The sequence below is a fragment of the Dromaius novaehollandiae genome, chromosome 10 (assembly GCF_036370855.1).
Source record: "Dromaius novaehollandiae isolate bDroNov1 chromosome 10, bDroNov1.hap1, whole genome shotgun sequence".
Classification (NCBI taxonomy): domain Eukaryota; kingdom Metazoa; phylum Chordata; class Aves; order Casuariiformes; family Dromaiidae; genus Dromaius; species Dromaius novaehollandiae.
The window spans coordinates 23,315,740-23,336,697 of NC_088107.1; the positions used below are offsets into that span (position 1 = coordinate 23,315,740).

The 20,958-nt window shown below is 57.2% G+C and overlaps 1 protein-coding gene across 1 annotated transcript in view; it reads right to left on the bottom strand.

The window, feature by feature from the left end:
• The window catches only part of CCDC33 (coiled-coil domain containing 33), a 49,786-nt gene that overhangs the window by 25,015 nt on the left and 3,813 nt on the right, over nucleotides 1-20,958 (bottom strand). Inside the window, exon 4 of the mRNA XM_064517724.1 lies at nucleotides 6,625-6,794. Coding sequence (XP_064373794.1) covers nucleotides 6,625-6,794 — 170 coding nt within the window. The remainder of the gene's footprint in view (nucleotides 1-6,624; nucleotides 6,795-20,958) is intronic.

Here is a 20,958-nt window from a genome sequence, read left to right on the forward strand (position 1 = left end):
GGCTGGTTAGGCCATCCCTCTCACTCATTTAAAACACACATATGCAGGACCATCAGTTACTTATGAGAGAGATGAAAAAGAGCAGCTGGTGCTGCACCAGCCCATCTCCAGGGGTTCAAACAGCAGCAACACAGCCAGCACGTGGTGGCCTCAGCCCTGCCTTCTAGGCAGCATCAGCTAGTGGGGAAACTGAGGCAGGAAGCAAGGCTAAAACCTCTCTAAAAGAGCACAGAAAAATCTGAGAGTCTTCTACTAGGCACCTTTCCAAAGAGGGAGGTCAGTCCAGGCCATTTGACTCAAACACAGATGTAAATAGTGGGATCGCTTGATTCAAGGAGTCTGAATGGACCCATGCAAGAAATATGCCCAGCGTAGGTAACTCAGCCCTGCCCACAGCTGACACGTTCCTTCTGAGCTCTCCAGTCTGCCTCAGACCAGCAGCTCCAAGCCCTGCACGCTCAAAGCACGCTCCTCCGGTCACAGGCATACATGGGTTCAGGGGCTGCACAATCCTTCTGGGGTCTCTGCCGCTTCGCAAGACACTTTATGCATCTTGGAAGCCCTTGAGACCACGATTTAGTCCCACTGCCTGGTGACACACGGTGCCCTCGAGCCCTTTCCATCCCCAGTCACAAGGTGATGGGAGAAGGTGGTGTGGCATCAGGCAAACATGGCACATGCATCAGCTCTGCAAACCAGTTGCTCTGGACATAAAGACGATAAAGCGTCCAGGAGTGGCTCCTCCAGGAAAGCATTTGCTGGAGCATAGCCAGCGTGGCTCTTAGAGAAAGGTTACTAGAGCATCACAAGAGCAGAGTGCAGATGCTTTCCGACCTCCAGGCAGTCACGATGAGAACAGCACCAGCCACCAGAGAAACCCAGGTAGGAGCTCTGCTCTAATTCGGAAATAGAAGCCAGTTCACAAGATATAAACTAACCTCCTCTTTACCACCTGGACAAAAAGCAGTTTTGGAAGCACGGAAATACCTCGTGATCTATACAAGAAAATTCATCACGAACTCTGCATCCCTTCTCCTCTTTCACATCTTGCACCAGTTTTGCTTCAAGATCCTAAGAAATAACGGGAATGGGCGCGTGCTCACAGCACCGCACACAACCAGGGCAGCCGTGGCACGGGCAGGCTGAGCTCTCAAACCTGGAAGCCAGAGCTTCCCGCTCCAGTGGAAGGGAGACAATAAGAGTCTTTCCAGCTCTAGCTGGAGCTCCAGGTAGTGCACAGCAGTGCTGGGACTGAGCCAACTCTTCCTAGCGGTATGAGCCAGATGGGGGGATGGTTACTCCTACAATACAGACCAGGGCCTGTCCTTGAGACATCCCCAAACAGCTACCAGCCGCGGCTCCGCGTCGATCCCCTTCCATTTCTCCCTTGCAACCCATCCCCATTTCCGCACACCTTCCTCAAAGCTATCGGCTGATGAAATTTTAATGACCACGCTCCTTCCAAGCTATTCGATTGCTCTCCTTCATCCCCCCTCGCTGTTGCAGAGATCAGTTTAATGGAGTCCGCGGCTCCCTCCCGCCATGCCAAGGGCAAGGCTGCTGCGGCCCTGCTCCTCCTTCCCTCCTGGCCGGCATAATTGGCCACGGCCGGTCCTGCCTGCAGGATGAGGCGCGCGGCCGCATGGCGTGCCCCCTCTGATCCTGGCCTTTCCTCTCGCTCCTCTCCTTCTCCACCAGTGCAGCGCGCGTTCGGCCAGCACATCAATAATGGATGAAGGAGCACGTCTCTCCCGCTCGCCGTGTGAGGCCAGGCGCGTCCAGGCCGCAGCTGCCCTCTCGTCGCAGGGGACGTCGTCCCCTCTCGTGCTCTTCTACCTTCTCCCAAGCGCCCTCAAGTACCCTCTTCCCCAGTGAACCAGATGCTCTCCGCAAAGCCCACCTGCTGCAGTGGTCCACAGGAGATAAAGCCACGTTGGCTGGGTCTGGCAGGTAGGAATTAGCAATGTGCTTGCACCATTCTGGGGGAAAATCAGCTCGCCAGTAATGAGCTCTGTGGGGGATTGCTCCACGAGCAACGTGCTCAGAGTCCGAATGAAGTCAGACCTGGGCTGGGGGGTGGGAGGAGGACGGGGAGAACAGGCTGCTTGGGGCCCCCTTCATTATAGACTTGCCTAAGGATGAGAGAGTGTTCAAAAGGAGCTGTGAAGTGGGGGAAAAAAACAACAGTACAGCACATGGGGATGTGCTTCAAAATCAAATCAGTGGGCTGGGAGCAGGCAAAAAAGGAGAAGAGCAGAGATGTTTTGATGTCCCCTCCCTACTTCATGGGTTGGAGCAGCCAGCTCCTGCTGCACCAAAATCGCTATAGCAGGGCAGGAGACCCCTTCTCCACCTCCAGCTCTTCCAGGGAGCAGCGCTTCTGTGAAGAGCCATCTGCAAGCAAAGGGTCCCTTGCGATGCAGTCATGACCATGGGAAGGTGTGCCTTGGGGAGGGCACAGTTGGGACACACCAAAGAGATGCTCCTCAGATGAAACATCTGCCAGAAGCATGAGCAATACAGAGGGCCTGGGTGGGAAAGGGCAGCGGTTCTCAACCCCCGTTGCATGCAGACAACAGTATGAGGGTCTTGGCGGCTGTGGGTAAGAGCAGTGTTGGCTCTACCACCAACATGAAGAAATGCAGCTGGGAAAAAAAACCTAAGCGCTGCCAAAGGGTGTTTGCCAGGACACGGGCAGAGCAATGTTCACGTCCTCACCACAGCTCTCCCCGTCCCCTCCTGGGGAAGTTGCTCGGCTCTGCCATGCGGCGGGATTAACCAGCCACCCTATGTTGCAGGTTGGCGATGAAAGCTGAAGACAGACGCCCTCGGGTAGTTATTATACACAGTATCTAAGCTACAGCGCTCGGGCACGCACGTGATGGCATCGCTCCGCAGCCCTGCTGAGCGAGGCACCCGGGGCAGGCCACAAAGGGCTTGAAAGCATCCTCCCCTTGCGAGTGCTCGGCGAGGCGCGCAGGGCCCGGCTCTCGTAGCTATGTATTCAGCACTCCAAGGTATCATCGCTAGGCAGGGAGAGGGTTTTGCTGAGGGATCACATTCCAGCAGGGGCAACGTGGCGGTTCAGGCGCATCATTTGCAGAGCAGAAAAATCAGACGCAACGTGCCGCGGTTTTCAGAACTGAAACACGGGGCCGGCCAGCCTGCCTTGGCGGGGCAGTCTGCGCAGCGTGGGCAATGCTGACCTCCCTTACACGGCCCTACACATCTGGTGCTGAGCCCTGCAGGCCGCCATGTAGTTTAGGCAACTAGATACACTTCTGGCCCTTCTGACGGCACAGGCATGAGGGCGATTTCTGAAACGATTCAGAGTGGAAAAGCATCTCCCACTGCCTCCCCCCTGCCCTGCAGCTCTCCTGGGACTCAAAGCTTGCAGGAACACCATAGTCCCTTGGTTCCCTCCTCCGAGGCAGAGCATCCCAGCATCCCGGCTGCAACACACCACAAACGGCATTGCTGCCTTGGCCAACCCGCGGGGCAGCGGAGCCCCTCGAGTGCTATCCTCCAGCACAATGGAAGCACAATGGTGCATTCAGCGGAGACCTTGAGCTTCTTTTCTCTCTGCGCTGAAGTGCAGAAACCAAGAAGCGAGAGACGCTTTCACCCCACGTGCATCTCCCTCCTTAATGGAGAGGCACCTTCCAGACGGGGCTGCATTGTGCCGTTAATTGCAAACACACCTGGCTCCGGCATGCCAAGGTCGTTCCTGCATCACACCAGCAGCAATTCATCTGTGTGCACGTGCGTGCTGGGGAGCGAGAAGAGCCGCACGCTCAGCCCTTCTCTGCCGTGCAAAGGGAGCAGAGCCCAGCACAGCGGGAAGCTGATGCAGATCAGCAAACCCATGGGTGCTCCTGCAAGCAGGAATCGGGGGAGATTTCCACAGTATTCAGCAAAAAAGGAGCAGACTCACAGGGCAGCCTTCCCCTCACAGCAGAGCCGCTGCCAGGCCCCCCAGACCAGGCTCTGTGAGAGGCTGTGAGGATGAGTGTATTTTTGGGTGTGGGGAGGGAGAAACAGGCTAGTGCTTGGGTGCAGCCACCCAAAACGATGGCACTTTAAAGGCACTCAGAGAGGGGCGCTCAGTAACTCAGCATGGCTCAGCTGTGTTTCTAATTTGGCTTGCAGCAAAGATGCCTCCACCCTGCTGCACAGGAGACCCTGCGGAGGTTTCCCCAAGGGACACAGGGGTGCTTTTACACCCCTCCCACAATGGATTTTGGGATATTTCCAATGTCCTTGGACACAGATGCCCATGCATGACTGCCCCACTGAAACAGAAGCTGCTGCCAGCTATACGGTGGAGACCAAGATCAGCAGCGACCTCAAGCCAGCAGCCATAAAGGCCTGGCGAGGAGTCACGATGCACCTTCCCGCAAGGAGCATGGGACGATGGACAGGTAGCACAGAGGATCAGCATTTGGCCCATCTGCAGATCAGCAATAGCTACTCTTGAAGGCTAGCGCTACCCATCTGGCTTGTGTTCGGGCTGATTCAGCTCTCCTGGCCAGTGGCTGGGGTGGTCCCGGGCTGTTTCGCTGGGCAAGGCTGACACCAGGGCCCCACCAGCACATCCACCAGCCTCTTCTTCAGAGCCATCACATTCCCCGCTCAGAAACCCACCTTTGAACTGCAACAAGCTACTCTCCTTAAAAAGCCAGCGCTCCGTAAAACAATAACTGATTCCCTTCTGCCTTGACGCCCTCACTATGGTTACTAAAAGGCCCCTCATGTGTCCTGCATCCTTAACGCCAGCAGGGCTGGAGGGCCTGTCCCCTCCTCTCCATCGCTCCCGCCCGCGGTCTCCCGTTCCCGTGGCAACGCGCTGATGGAGCGGCATCAAGATGCAGAGAGAGATGCAACAATCACATGCCACCCTCGTGCTATCATTTAGGATATTGATGTTTAAATCTCCCGAGATTAGCCGCGTATAATTGCTTTATGGAAATAGAGACAACTCCTGTGGTGGAGTTACACGGGCTGTCGGGGGCGAGAGCAGGCCCTTGGTTTGCGCTTTGGCAGGTGGAAAAGTGGTGACAGGGCATCAGAGGGGCATGAGCTCAGCTCTCGCCTCCGTGGGCGACAAGGGCCATCGGCAGGACTGTGCCGGAGACGGGCAGCGGAGCAGCCTCTCCAGCCCATGTGGATGGACACGCGGTGCACGGACACCCCCAGCCAGGCACAGGTCCCACCAGCCCATTGCAGAAGCTCTCCTGGTCATTCCCACCTCTCTGGCGGAGCATCCGTCCCTGCTGGGGACCCACCAGCACCAGGCTGGAGCAGAGGCAGGACCTCAGGGAGGGGAGGAGAGACCCCCCCTCCACAAGGTGCAAAGGGACGAGCCTTTGACCGATGGGCTGGGACCACCGGCAGCCCCACGCATACCTCGTCCCCGTAAGCAACGGCATCCCTTCTCCTACAAGAGCCAACGCAGATGTGTGGACTGTGGGTGGGGGGCCACCAAACCCTCCGACCCATGCGCCAGCTGGCTCCTGATGGCCTGCAGGTGCCAGTCGGTGATGGCTGATGAAAGCCCATTGCTCTGCAAGTGGCAGATGCTGCCAAGTGCGGCCTTCGCACAGCTCAGCCACTTTCCCCGATCCAGAAAGCCACATTGCACCGAAGCAACCACAACAAATAACCGGCATCCAGCCTCCTGCCCACAGCTCAGGGCTTCCAACATAGAAAACGCCCAGCAAGCAACAGTTTGCTTTACATGCTTGCAGAGTGCTGCAAACGGGTTTTTAGGATGGATTAGGCCAGCTAACATCACCTCGGTCCTTCTCTAGTCAACCCATGGTGGCTCTGTCCTGCTTCCCTCTCACCGGCCACCTGTGCATCCGCCCGGCACTGCTCTGCGCAGCCCGAGAGAGGGGGAGGCATTCGGCAACCCAGCAGCAAGAAAAGCTGCACAGACCAGCCGCCGGCAGCTACGTGCCCCCGGCGCGCGAGGCGCTGCCGAATTTGCTCTGCCCTTGGCAGGGCTCTGGGATCCCACCTAGGCACCGATGCTTGCAGAGAGCATCCTCCCTCTTAGCACAGACCAAAGCGCGGCCGGCTAATTGAGTCCCCTGACACATGCATAATGCACGAGGAGCCAACTTCTCCTTACCCCGGCATCCTGTTTTATTTATTAAAACGCTCTTTTATTTATTACGAGATCACCTCCAGACCCAGGCAGTGTTACCCTGTGGATTCTTTGACATCATTTTATACTTTCAATATTGCCAACACTTTCTTCCCAATGCCCCGGTATTGCAAAGCGCCCCATCTGCTGGGTTCGCAGGTGTTGTTTTATACATCTCTTCGCGTCGGCGAGGAATCCCAGCTCCTCTGCCCACCCCGAGGTCCTCAGATCTCCCTTCCCCGGGCCGCGGGGAGGAGGACGGCAGGCGCCTTCCTCCAAGCCGGGAGGATGCGGGTTGGGGTCCAGCACAACGGCAAGGTTTCAGCCTTGCCGGCGTGAAAGCCAGACCTCAGCCTCAGGCCTCAGCTCACGTGATGGCCACCGCTCTGTACCGAGCGAGGCAGCCAGGCCGCCCCAACGCCAGCCCCGCGGGCTCGATTCCCGCTCGCCGGGGCCCCCCACGAGCGGGTACTCACACAACGACGTACGGCCGCGGAGCTGGGCCCTCCCGGGGCGCCGGCAGGTTGCTGGCGCCGTGCAGAGTGACGGTGACGGCCTCCTTCCCCGTGCGGGCCACGTGGCGGCGGCCAGCCTCCGCCGGGCGAGCCTCCTCCTCCTCCTCGCCGGCGGGGGACTCCGGGACCTGCTGGGAGCAAGCAGAAGAGACGTCAGGGCCGGCGGCATGGCCGGCTGCTTGACCCAGACCCCTCCACCCCCCTTCCAGTCACACCGGGAATTTTTGCAATTTGAGGACTCTGCAGGAATTGGGCTGGCAGCCTAATGCCGGGCAAGTGGAGGAGACACAGCTCCCCCCGTCCCCGCTCATTAATTCGCACCAGCTGATGTGATAAGACGCGGCGGAGCTGCAAGCTGCTGGTTTTCATCGGTGGGGGGACGATCCCCGCGTCAGGCACGGCCCGCGCAGGCTGGCGCCTTTCTCCTCCCAGCTGCTCCGGTCTAGCCCCACGTCCAAGCCTGCACTGTGCCACCGCCGAGGGCATCGAACCCACAGGCTGAGCAGCTGCCGAGGCACCTACAGCATCCAGTGCTCTGGTTTCGGTCACAAGCGGCACGAGCGCGGCGTTCTCAGCTCAGCCCTACGTGACTGCATCTCCAAGCAGGGATGCTCCCGGCGTCATCCGGCAGCACAGCCAGATGAGGTGCTAATGAAAACCCGACCAAAGCCGCCTTCATTTGCAAGTCGAGGCGGTGCAGGGGTTTTCCCTCAGCCTCCCCGCCGCGTCGAAAGCAGAGAATAAGCCGGAGGAGGACGGCTTCCCAGCGGGGCTGGCCGGAGGCTCATCCAGCACCCGTGCGGGAGTCCAAGGTCACGTCTCCTGCAGCCGGCTGCAGCCCCGATGGTGGCTCCTCGAACCCAACAGACTGGACATGCCTGCCCACGCCGAGCTGGGGCCGAGCAAAGAGCTATTGCTCGCCCCCCCCAGCCCTCCCGCGGCGCTCGGGCTTGCTCCAGACCCCGCGGCTCGCCGGCACTGCTCGCTCTTCCCGCTCCGACGTCTGGCCGGCAGCTGGGCCGCAGCCACCGTTCCTGATGGGAGACCACCAAAGAGGCAGGGCCCGGAAGAGCAGGTCCCCAGGGCGCAGGGGGACGGCTGAGCACAAAGCTCGCCAAGCCTACAGCGCCGACCGCGCGCTTGGAGGTCGGAGTTCGCGAGCGGCCCTCCAGCAGCAAGCAGAGCCCTGAGCAACCCTCTGACCATCGCACAGAGCCGCGGCGTTTCTGGGCAGGACCCCAACCTGCTCCACAGGACACCTGCCCAGCCCGGAGCCTAAATCACTGCAGATGACTTGCCGTGAGCCGCTCTGGCAGTCGGCCTCTCCGAGCCCCGGGCTTGCAGAGCCTCGCTTTGCCCACGTGCCCTTCAAAGCCAGGCAGCAGCTTTTATAAAACAGCTCCCCTCTCCCAAGGGGTTAAAACCCCATCAACACCACGGAGACTGCAAACTGCTCGGAGCAAACCCATCACACGTCCTTCCCACCGCAAGGGGTTAAAGTGGCTTCGCTGGCCTAGCAACTACCCCCTTCCTGCACCCCCCGGGCTTCTCAAAACCCTTGCGTGCAAATCCCCGCCGACATGTGTCTTTGGCTCCAAACCCTTTAATGAGGGGCTCGTTCGTCCTAAGCCCTCTCCTTTGTCTGCCCCAGCGCCGTCTCACTTCAGCGGAGCCGCCGGGATCGGCCTGGCAGCCGGCGAGGTGAGCGCGGGGTGAGCCGCCCACCCAACGCGCCGCGGCCGCGGGCTCGCACCCCCAGCCCGCCCCAGCCGCGGGTGCTGCCGCCGTGGGGGTAAACAGCGCGCGGAGGGCACCGTGCTGAACTGCTCGCCCATCTCCAGGCCAGGGAGAAAGCAGGAGGAGGGGAAAACAGCATAAGGCATTGATGTGGTTTGGCCGGGGGGGGGGGGAGGAAAAAGCTGAAAACATGAAAATAACTGGATTTCTTCCCTTCCAGATAGGAAAAATTCAGGTAGCTACATACTGTTCACCACCGGGCTAATGCCCAGGCAAGTACATCACAGTCCTCCTAGAGACACTAGAGAGGTGTTAAATTGCACACAAGCCCCATTTTGCAAGTGGGGAAACTGAGGCACGGAGAAAGCAGCGGCTTTAAGCGAGGTCCGCTGTGCAGCGCAGAGATTCGCTCCAACCCCAGGATGAGGCAGTCTCCCTCCTGCTCCCGCGTGCAGCCACGGTGCAGGCTGCATTTCAGCTTCTTCGCTTTGGGTTTCTGCATTCAGATATTGAATTAATATCTTAGCAATGTTAATTTATGGGTTCACCTCCCGGCATCGCGCTCACGTGCTCGTTTCAGATCGAAGCACTTACACCGCTCTTGGCACAAGCTCGCGCCGCATCGGCCAGCCTTCAGCCTCGAGAGGCAGGCGTCCGCGCCAGGCGCTGGCTCGGCTGGTGCAGCTGCCAGCGAGGAGGGCATGTGGTGCCTCCGCGGCCAGGAAAGCGGCACCGGAGCAGCAGATGCTGGGAGAGAAAGCGGAGGCGGATGCAAAGTCACGCGATCCGTGAGGGAGCCGCTGGGGCGGGGGGATACGTCTCCTTCCCATCTCGCGCCCGGCACGCAGCCCCATCACCGTGGCCCCAACCCTACAGCTCAGCTACTGCCAGCCCTGGCCTTGCGCCGTCCCTCCCAGGGAGCTGGATAGCTTGGATAAATCTCACTTTCCCTCAAGCCACCCATCCCCAGATGACAGGTCTGCAAGGAGGCTCCTCACGGTCACCCTGAGGATGGCAGAGTTGATCTCCGGCGGGGAGATCACCTTCCCCCCTGCTATTTTCCGTGCTTGCTCACTAAGCCCTCTAGGACACAGGGTGGCTTGTCCGTGCTCGTCACTGGCCCAGACCTCAGCTCCCTGACACCTTCCTGAGGCGTTTCCTAAATACGTCTCTGGAAAGAAAGGAAGAGGAGGTCGGGAGAGCATGAATTTTAGCACAAAAATGAAAAGCCTCATTTCCTCCCCCATCACAACATCTGCACACAGGGAAAACTGCAGGACAGCGCAGCAGGGCAGAAGATCCCTCACTGGGGAACCCAGACCCCTTCCAAGAAAGCATCTGCTCAGGCTTTGGCGCTCTGTGTCCCTGCAGCAGGGCACAGACATTTCCTAAAGACCTGGGCACGTTGCCAGCTGTCCCGCTGGGGCACGTGGCAGGACGTCTGCGCTTCGGGTCCCAGCGCCAGCAGCCCCGGTCGCGCCGGGCTCCCCACGCGGGACGAGGACGGGCGCCCACCAGCGCGGCACCCACGAGGAAGGGCTGCGGCGGCAGGAGGGGGGAGGCTGGGGAAGCCTCAGCACGCCCACGAGCCTGGGGGAGGAACGTAGCATCTGCCCTGCTGCAGCTTCCAAAGCGAGCATGACAGCTTCCTATTTTGCCTGTGTTAAATGCAGCAGAAGTGCTTTCGAGAGAGCCCCAGACGCTCAATAAAAGCCAAATCCAGGGGAAATCCAGCCAGCTAGACACAAAACAACCTGCGGGCCTCATTCTTAATTACAAGGAGACATCGAAGCTCCCTGACGGGGTCCACCAGAGGCTGCGGTGGAAGAACCTCAGCACCTGCGGCGACGAGGCCAAGACGAGCTGGCTCAGCGAGGATGAAGGGGGGAAGAGGCACACGACCCCAGGCTTCTCGTGCCCTCTCTTATCCACGCTAATTCAGCTTGCCAAGGAAGGCACCCGGGGACACAACTGACTTTCATTAAGGGTTGTTTTCAAGAAGGGTTTGGGAGACTCACTGACCCAGGTTAGTTTATTGATTAGGCTGCGCTGGCTATAACCAATTAGCAAGACAAAGCTGCCCAGTACTAAGGGCGGTTTAACTTAGGGGTGCAGGAAGCTGTGACGCTGAATTGGTACCCCATATTTACAGCTCAGTTTCAGTATTTCGGGGCCTTTTCCTCCATGTTCTTTCACAATCCACATAACAGAAATCCTGAGCCCCTGACAGCTTTCTTAGTGCACATCTTTATAGCCATCACTTGTATTTACACATCCCTGAAAAACCATGTGCATTTTACTGCTGGCAGCAAAGTTGCAACATGACAATTAGCAGGGGTTTTAATAGAAAATTCTCAAGCAGTTAAGCTAAGCAGAGCTCAATGCAAGAACAAAACATTTTAAAAATAGCAGGCATGAACAATGCCAGGCTTAGCAAACAGCTCCGAGAAGCTGGTACCCAGAACCCTCAGCAGTATTGTCATTAACTACAGAAGAATATAGCTGCTGCTCAGAGCCAGTTCGATATTCCTCCAGACAGGAGGGTGCCTGCAGTTCCAGGTAGAGCCCACGCTTGTTTTTCCATATCTTAGTGTGAAGCAAAACTACTCTGTACCTGCCAAATCAAGCGCTCTCAGGCAGGAGGTTTCAACTGGTGGCTTGTGGAGCCAGAGGAAGAAAAAAGTCCACATCCCCCTGCAGGGTCTTGGAAAGAGGATTAAGGAAAACAGGGTGGTGTCAGGGGGCTGGAGCCTGGGCAGGGAGCCGGGACCGGGAGCCTCGGCCAATGGGACACGGCAGGGCTGTGGTGCCACGAGCCAGCGGTGGCTTTGGTCAGGGACGCTCACCCCAGCGACACGGGACAAGCTGTCAAACACAAGCCACGTAGGCAGAGGCGCGATCCCAGTCGCTAGGATGCTCAGAGGCAGAGACAAGCTCTATTAGTCATCCCTGGTCACGAGAGACACTTTTGCAGATGGAATAACGCTGGTGTGACATTAGCATTAAAGACAATTGCAAGATCAATACTGGACCTAGCGCTTCGCAAAATACCTCTGCACTGATTCAGCCACCAGGACTCGCTGTGAGTCACTGGTCAAAGCAGCACCAACATCCTCATTTTACACCATGCCAGGATCTGGGGGGGCTGCCGGAGGTCTGAACCCACCACATGGCTCACGCCTGCGTTGTAGAGGGAACTCAGCTCAAATACATCCCTATTTAAACTTGCTGCTGGGACTACAGATTGCCTCTCAGCAGTAACATCCGCGCTGTTTGCTTTCCAGATTTCCACAAAGAGGTGACTTGGCTCGACGCTCTTCTTCGCACCCCATCCTTGCCAGCTTCCCTCCATCCGCCGAGCCGAGTCAGTCGTACCCTTGCACCCCCTCAAGGCTGGGCCGAGGGGAGCGTGGACCGTGTCCCTGGGACACCAGCGTGGGGTTAAGCTCCTGGTAGCCCCTCAGGAGACATTTAAAGAGCTACACAGGAGCCCTGGGAGCATCACCAACTCCACAGTTGCTCGGGTGTCTCGCGCACTCTCCTGCCCCGCTCCCACGCAGCTGCCGTCACACCTGAACCCCGGGCAGCCCGTAAAGCATGCCGAACGGTGAGTATTAATTATTCACACTGCAGACCCGCTAGATGCATGGAGGTTGATTAATGGTGCCTGTGCTGCCATCATCGTAATTTGTTTTTCTATCAACTCTATCATCTCTAAAGTAGCACCAGGCCCAGCCAGCCCCTCTGCACACAGCCAAGATTAAATTGCTTCTGGCTCAAGGATGACACCACATAAATAGCCTCCGGAGCCCAGCGTTTAGCTCAGCCCTGGCTGCTGGGAAAGCTGGGGCAGCCTCAGCCAACCTCCACGCACACAAGTGCAACACAGGCCCGAGCGGCATCACCATCAGACACCTCCACCCCAGGCTCAGCCTCGATGGCCACATCAGGCTGCAGCCGGGGGCATTTGGCCCTCACAGAGCAGTTCACCGCGACGTCCCCGAGGCACATCCAGCCCGAGGCACGCAGGCTGCTCCTTGAATTTCAGTGCCCTGGTGGGTGGGATGGCACGGGGTCAGAGATGAGGGCCCAGGGCTGTGGACGCACAGCGCTCACCTCCTCCCCGCCGAGCAGGCTCCTGCTAGTGCTCCTCAGGATGGTGCAACACGCCTGATGCACGGCTGCTCTCTGAGAAGATACCAGGCTGCTGCTGCTGCCACTGAGGCAGCCCATGCTGTAGAGAGGACCAGGACCCTGCTGGCTGTTCAAAACAAGCATCCCCAAACCCTCAGGTCCCCTTGCAGTGGCACTGGGCTCCTGCCCCTGTTAAAGCCAAGACCTGCGTTCCCACGCAGGGCAGGTGCTGCGGGAGCGGGGACAGCTTGCTTGAGGGCCGCTCGCCTCTGGTGGGAGTGCTTATAACCCAGAGCTCCTCCCTGCCCCTGGCAATTTATGAGCAGCTATTGGGAACATGTCAGCTTTATCCTCCTCCTGAGACTCCATAAAATAATAGTTGGCTCCATGAGTGAAGATGGACTGGGGCTGGTGTGAGTTTTCCTACGTGATGTCTCCCCAGGCTCCTTTCAAACCTCCTTATGCTGCTAAACGGGGAAGGTAGCGGGCTGGAGAGCGCCGCAACGCTCACGTGCTTCCCCTCCATCGGGGAAGGGGAAGCAGCGTCTGCCGCAGAGCAAGCGTTCGGCCTGGGCTGCTGCGTGCAGGAGCCGTGGGAAGAGCAGTGGGCTCCAGAGCGGGGGGAGAGGGGGCTGTGCAGTCCCTCAGCTCCCCACCTCCCTCCAGGAACCGAACGCCGCCTCGTTAGGTAAGACACATAACGGGTTAAATTAACGCTGTGCAATTCGGAGTCTGAGCCAAGGCAGCCAGGCTGGGCTGGAGCAAGACGAGACCACCGCAAAGCCAAGGCGGCCCAGAGCCCACACGGCCCCCCAGAGTCCCCTGGGGACCTGTGGCACATCCCAACAGGTCCAGGCACACCTCAGCCGGCTCTCACAGCTCCCGCAGCCCGGGGCTGAGCCAGGCTGGAGCGACACCAGTTGAACACCATGGCAACTTGCAACACAGCATGGATTGGGAAAAGAGGGAGAGTCACGAGGCCATGACAACCCTAGGAGAGCCGGAAAGCGGCCACGAGGGTAAGCCGCAGCTTCCCCCAGGACCTGGCCTGGGAGCCCCGGCCGAGGCGCTGGAGGCAGGGACACAGCAAGGGGCAGGCGGACACGGCAACCTTCCCAGCTCCCCAAACTCTTCCCAAGTCGCACAACACAAGGTACATTAAAGCCCAATCCCTGTGGTCTCCAGGGACCGCTCTGCTGCGGAGCGCTGAGAGGGCCCCTGCGATATTGCAGCATCTCCTGATAACAGGGGTGACAAGGGGCGAGTGGCCAGTTAATGACCCATCAGCTCCGTAATGGGCAGCAAACAAGCACAGACCTCCAGGCAGAGGGAACTGGTGCCGAGGGATCTTTTTACACATCATCAGGCAAGAAAACAGGGTGAAATATGGGTTTACAGGCAGTGGCACGGCTCAGCAAGGACTCGGCAGCTGATCAGCAAGCGAACGCGGCTGCCTTGGCCACATCAGCCTGCTCCCGACACACCGCACGAGGGTGAATTTCCTTTCCTGGATCCAGAGGCTCAAAGACACAACAGGGACAGGGAAATAGTGCTTGGCAAGGATAAAAAAAAAATGCAGCTCAATGCTTGGGCCCTTGGTCAGAGCGGGGAGACGTGTTGGCCCCTTGCAGAGCGTGCGGATGCAAGATGCATCACCGGGAGAGCACGGCCACACGCCCTCCTCCGCTCACGGTGCTCGGACAGGCCGGGAGACGTTGCCCCGGACTGCAGGGCCTCTCCTGATGGGCAGCTTCGCTTCAGCGCTTGTCGCAACATGGATCTGGCTGCCAGACTGGCTCCTCCGAAGCCCAAAGAGGAGCAGATACACCACGTCCATGTCAGTTCACCCTCATCTCTTCCCCGCTGCAAGCATCAGCGGCTCCTAGCCTGTCTGCCCCACTCTCAAAAGCAACCGGAGCCTCGGTGCTAATCAGATTTGAGGCTGTGAAATCGCATTTGAGGCTCTATTAATGCATAGCTGGCATGACACAGGCCCCGGCCTGTCTCCAATGAGCAAAACAAGGAAAGCAATCTAGCCGGGGAAAAACGCGTCTCCCGGAACAAGCTCGGGGGAGTCGACCAAAAGCAATTACAGCTAAGAGGAAGATTAAAACAGTATCAGCACTATTCTTCCTCTGACCCCAGCTCCCACCCACCGGAGAGAAGCACCAGCTACCCAGAACAGCAGCCCCAGGCTGCAGCCCTTATAACGCGACTGGGAGGCTGATGTTTGAAGGCTGTAACTGCAGTCCTGCTCATCTCCCTGGCATTTCTGTTCAAAGCAAAGGCGTTTTCACACTGCAATGATCTTTATGCATCAGATAAAGGACCCTCCTGCCCCTGGAAGATGGGCTCGTGCAGAGCAGAGCCTGTGCCGGCAGCACGGGGAGGCGTTACCACCTTGGGTCCAGCTATGTGGCCAGAGATACCTTCCCTGCTCCAATTAGTAGCATAGGGACAGAAGAGCCTTTGCCATTGAAAAACAGCCCCCAGAACAACACAGCAGTCGGTGCTCTAGGTCCAAGCCTGCCCCACTGGGGCTAAAGCCCCTGGTCCGGGTCCCAGGATGGTCCACGGGGACTAAAGCCCCCAGTCCCAGGTCCAAGCTTTGCTGAACCAGAAGAGCCAGCAGGCGCCTGCTTTTCATTTCTGCCAACTCAAAAGTGTATTTTCTCTCCCCAGCAATCCTGCGAAGGCTCTAGACTCTGGCGACGGCTGATCAAAACAGAGCAGGAAGATAAACAGACATATGGCTGGAGGACTTGGGTTTCACTGGTGGCCTGAGGCAGTTACAGTTCTTTAAGCAAACCCAATTGTCTCACAGGGGTATTTTACGACATCTTTATGCAGCAGGTTCAAGCCACCCTTCAATGAAAAGCACCGAGCAAGAAAGGCATGAAGCAAGCAAGCAGTTAAAAACCCCAATAGGTCCCCAGCAAAACAGAAGCAATACGAAAGGAAGAAAAGCGAAGCAAAAAAGCAAACACTGTTTTATTCATCATTTTATCCCTGCCAGTCTGAGCACACGTCTGCCTTCCCCACCGCTCCATTAACACCGCGATTGCTGCAGGGAGACAGCACAGCTCTTCTGACTTGTAAATGTCATTTGCAGAGCCCGGGTGATTTTCCCGGGGTTTGGGGCTGAGCTTGATTTTTTTCCTTTTCTTTTTTTTTTTTTTTGCGCCAACTTGTTTCCTCGAGGGGGCCCTGCGGGAGCTCATTAGAGATCACACGGAGGTTTTTAGGGAGCCGGGAGGGCGGGTTGGGGCTCTCCCCCCGCAACACTTCCACCGGCATGTGAAGACAAGTGGAATTTTTCGAGGACGACTCGAAGCCGATTTCCCCAGAGAGCCCTGCTGCCACAGTCCGGGAATCCCTTTGGGCTAAAATTTGCTGAATTCATTTCATTCCATTTATGCAGAAAACTCCCAATTCACCTGTCATATAATTAAATGGGCTTACAGCCCAGCACTCCCATTGTCTGCTCCATTAGGAGAGTTTTACACTTGCTATATTTGTCAGTGGCACTAGTGCAATTTCCTTCCCCCCCACCTCTTTAAAAGGGAGCAATTTTCTCTTTTTAACCCCATTTGCTTTTCTCATAAAGAAAGGCATTTGACACTTAAAGGGACATGATTACTAAAATTGCAGGAATTAGAGCTAGCAGACGCTGTTCGCTCCTGCAAGTCAATACGAGATATTTCCTCGGAGCATGCAAGGAGTTTGTGCTTTTCAGACAAGCAAATCAAGAAATGACTTTGAAAACCTCCTGAGGATCTGTCTTCTAGATCTCGCCATTAAGAGAGCCCCTGCCTAAATTTCTTTGCTGCCTTTCGTCTAAGGCAACATGAATTGCCATTGTGCATCAGCCCATTTCTAGCCTTCCAGATGCCAGACTTCACCCCATGCCCATCCAGGAAGGGGGAACGCAGAGAGAAGAACAGGACTTTTTTTGATCAAGCGATGCAGTTTGACAGCCTCAGCTCCCCTCTGCGTTATTTCGTTCAAACATGTCACTAGGACCATACATTTTCACGCCGACAAAATAATCTTTTGGACAAAGCTACTCAGCAGAGCATCCAAGCGGGATTTAGGTCTCAACTGTTGCATTTTGCTTTGAGCGACCCTGCACCAACCTGCAGCCTCCACTTCCACATCTCCCCCATAAAAAGTAGTTTTACAAAAAAATCATTAAATAAGAGCTATGCCAAAAGGATCCCAAAGCCGTTTGCTGCCTTTTGCATACCACGTGCTCTGGTGCAGAGTGCGGAGCCAGCCCGGGCTTCCCCCTCTGCCAGATCGGCAGCTCGCAGGAAGCACAGCACATTTGGGGATTTTCACATTTCCAGCTGGAAGAGCTTCCCGCCTGACACCCCAGCTCTGAGGAAAGCCAGCGCTTCCCATCCGAGGCACGAGGGGAGCGCAAAGCATCGCCGCCGCGGCGAGCCCCTCCGCCTCTGCCGGCGCCCCGATGAACCCATCACGGCGCGCTCCCCGACGGCCTGACAGCCGCTCAAAGCCCTACAAATTGCTCCGCGGAGCGGCATGATTCATCTTGCCCACGCCCGGGGGCCTCCGGCGAGCCGTGCCGGCAAAGTTTGTTTTTCAGCCTCATTGGGCTTGCGGTGAATCCATGCACCTCTTGGCCTCTCTCTTCTCCAGCGCTGACTCTGGCGGCGTGGTGACACCCCTGACGGGTCGGGGAGAAAGGGCTCAGTCCCCTGCGACCCCGCTGTGACAGGCGGTTGCGGGATGAATGACAGATGGGCGACAGCTCGCTATTCATCACTCACCAACACCGCCCTCTGCCCCCGCGCACGCTGCTCTGGTGATGGGAAGACGGAAGCTTTTACCCACAGAAAAGGCCTTTATCACTCAGCAAGACAGGGCGCTTTAGGAGCACGTCCGCCTTCCTGCATCCCATCCCCAGCGCCCGCATCCTCGCTGTGCCGCTGCCTGCGCCAGCTCCGCTCATCCCAGCCGGTACCTGCAGAGAGCCAAAATGCAATAGCCTAAAGCTGTTCCCATCCCACCTCAGCCAGCTGGCTTAGCCAGGCTTGCAGAGGGGCTGCTGGCCTGCATTAGCTAGAGGTGACTTGAGATGTTCAGGAGAAGCCAGTCCAGCTGCCTTTACAGCACGTGTGTGCTGGGGCTGACATCTCTGCAAAGGTGGGCTTTCCTTTGCCCTGAAAGGCCACAAACTGGATACCCAGTTCAGTTCCCAAGCCTGCCAGATCACTCTTCCCATCCACACCCAAAACACAGTGAAAGAAGACTTTGGAAATTACAGCTTCAGGCATTAGAAAACCCCAGCTAGTGCTAAAATCAATCCAGCTGATCTGTTTTGGCTAAGACTCCCACAGGTGTAGGTAATCTTTGTGCCTCAAATGCGCTTGGCACTTAGGAGTCACTATTTTACTTTCCTTATCCTGCTTTAAAAAAAAATTAGAGAAGCATCCTTGATCCTGGAGAACTTCTTCCCCTGTCCTTGGGTCATCTGTGTTGCACCAAGTTGCTTCGCGTCCCATCAGCACAGCCTTGCACATGCTCGTGGCTGTAGGCAAGGCTCACAGGCACCCAGCAGGGACCCCTCATCATGGAAAGCAAGATGAAGGTCCTTGGGAAGGTCCTTGGAGCAGGACCCTCCCCCAGATTTCCACAGAGCCCAGACCAGCAGCCCTGTTTCCCCCATCGCCTGCAGCACACGCTGCTGGAGATGGTTTTCTCCCCGGCATTAGCTCCAGCGCAGAACAGCCGCTGGTGCTCACCGCGAGAAGCTCGCGCCTGTTTATTGCTGCAGCTTACTCAGCTGCTTGGTACCAAGCGCTGGTGCAGCCAAGGCAGTGCACAGTCCCTGGAAAACAGGAGAGACCAAGCAGGAACGCAAGCTGTGTGGAAACCCATTTGTTTGATGAAGAAAGACTGTGATTCCTTGTACCCTGACAGCAACAGATTGCTGTACTGGGATGGGCGCCTCACTGCCAGCTGGTCCAGCAAGACTGGAAACAAACCATCTCCTGCAGGCTGGCAACCAAATCCCCCTGCCAAGGAGATCTCCAAAAGCTGGCTGCTCCTCCCGAGCAAACATGTGTAGATCTCCTGGAAGTGAAACAGGGACGGTTCCCCGAGGCAGGGAGCTGCTACTGCTGACCCTAGGGCCAGTTCCCCTGAACCCTGCACACACACACATTATCATCCTGCTCAGCGCAGTGCCCGGGCACTGGGGCAATTAGAAAGCCATCAGGCTCTGCAACACGCACCAGGCATTTGAGCAGCCAGCAGAGCCTCCCAGTTCGTGCCGAGGAATACATTATCCTCAGGTTGCAGCGAGAGGAGAAAAATCATTATCCCCAAGCCTTGGCTTTCCTGGTGGCGCTCGGCACTCATCCATCACCCTCGCATAATCGCTGGCCCCCACCAACCTGCTGCTGGGAGAAGCTCTGCACCAGGGCAGCACCGAGCAGCAGGTCCCCCAGCTCTCCCCGCTGGGATGGGTGCGCGCGCCCTTGCCATTTGGGTGGGCAAAACTAAGGCTGTGATACCGGCGTCTGGACCACACATCCAGCTCGCGCCCTGCCGGCTCCCCGCTGCAGCTGACCTTGCCCAGCTGCTGGGGAGTGAGCTGACGCTGCCAGAGCAGCACCTACAAACCCTCCATCCATCACCGCCACCAGCCTGGCTCTGTCAGGCTTTCCCCACCCCGGCACGACCCGCTCCATCACCGACAGCTCTTCTCCCGTGTTTAACCCTCCCGGGACCCCCCACGGTACACGAGATCTGTTTGCTCAAGCAGCAGCCCGGGATGGGAAGGGCTCACCCCGACCAGCACGGAGACACCCGGGCTCCGAGCTGTTGCCCCTGCCGTGCCCCAACATTACAGACTTGCTGGCTACTTGTTCACCTGATCCATCACTTGTCTGACTCTGCGAAGAAACTCAAGCTCTCCAACTTCAAGGTAGACAGTTTTACAGAGCCAGATTTGGGAGCAATCAGGCACCCTGACAGGGAGACCTGAAGAAGCAGGTGGGAAGCAATGGGACAGACGTGAGCTAGAGCAGCTCATCTCCATGCCCAGAGTCCACAGCACAGCAGCATCAGCAAGCTACGTCGAGACCATCGGGTATGGGCTACCAAGAGCCAAAGCAGCTCCCAGACTGGCAAGCAACTCACTTAAGCTTGCTCTAGGTTACATGGCCAAGGGTGTTTTTGCAGTAATTTAAGGCTCTCCCTTAAGCTGTGCTGCCATCTCCACCTGACCCAAGCACCCTGTACCCCTTCCCCATAGCCCAGAAACAACAGAGCCACTTCCCAGCACTTCCTAGCAGAGGTACCGACCCCTTCGCTAGGCATCTCACCAGGAGCCAACCACGCACTGGGCTTTCCGTGGCAGGCAACACATCTCGGGCAAGCAAAGGGTAAGCGCCCTGGCACTGTCACTGCAAGCAGCAGGAGAGTCTGGCCCCGTTCACTCAAGTGTCTCCAGGATCATCTTTGTCCAGTTCAACTCTCCCAGGGGGTGCAAAGTTAACATACCCACCTCCCAGCTTTTAGTTTTTAAATAAAACCATACTGGCAAATACTTGCAGAGTGACATCAGCACAAGGTGATTTATTGCTGCTTTAGCTCACTGCATTCCCCCTGGGGGCCCAGGAGTGGGGTTAGAAATCACATCTGCTAATGCCTCGCTTTGCACCCCCGGCCCAGCTCTGCACACGCTCAGCCCCGCTGCTGTAACTTTCTCTGCAATCACTCCGCTGCTGTGCTGATTACTATCGATTTCTGTTGCCTTTCCATCATTCAAAAGAGTTTACGTCTAGACGTTTGCTGAGCAGACTCAATCAGGCCTCACTAATAATCATTTCTGTCCAGTGATTTTTTAGCTTATGGGGTGGGGGGGCACAGGTTCCTAATGGAGACCACCTCCACTTTAAAATCAGGAAAGGTCAAACGCTGCTAAAGAGCGATGCCTAGGTTCAAGGTCCTGAGGCTTGCAATACTCAGCACCCATCACTCTCCCCTGCCAAGTTCCTTGCAGGATCTGGCCTACAGAAGATTTACCAGTACAACTTACAGGGATGGTCACTAGCTTCTCACCACACACACAAGCAGAAGGCTGGACTTTCCCGTACAAGAAGTTTCTTTACGGACACGTGCAAGCCGCCTTTGCACTCACTTTAGGTCCCCTGCAACCTCCACCGGTGGGAGGAAGATCTCCAGGAAAGCCACACACACCCCTGACATGGAGCCAGGGACAGGGAAGCTGTGCTGGAGAGGGGCTGAGCAGGTCAGCCAGGCTCCAGAGCACCCAAGTCCTCAGTGAAACACAAGCAGTGAGGTTGCCAGAGCAGTTGGCTCCAGAGGTGACAATTTGAGTAACGCAGCATGTCCCCAGGATGCAGGAAGGGGCAAGAGGCCACTGTACAA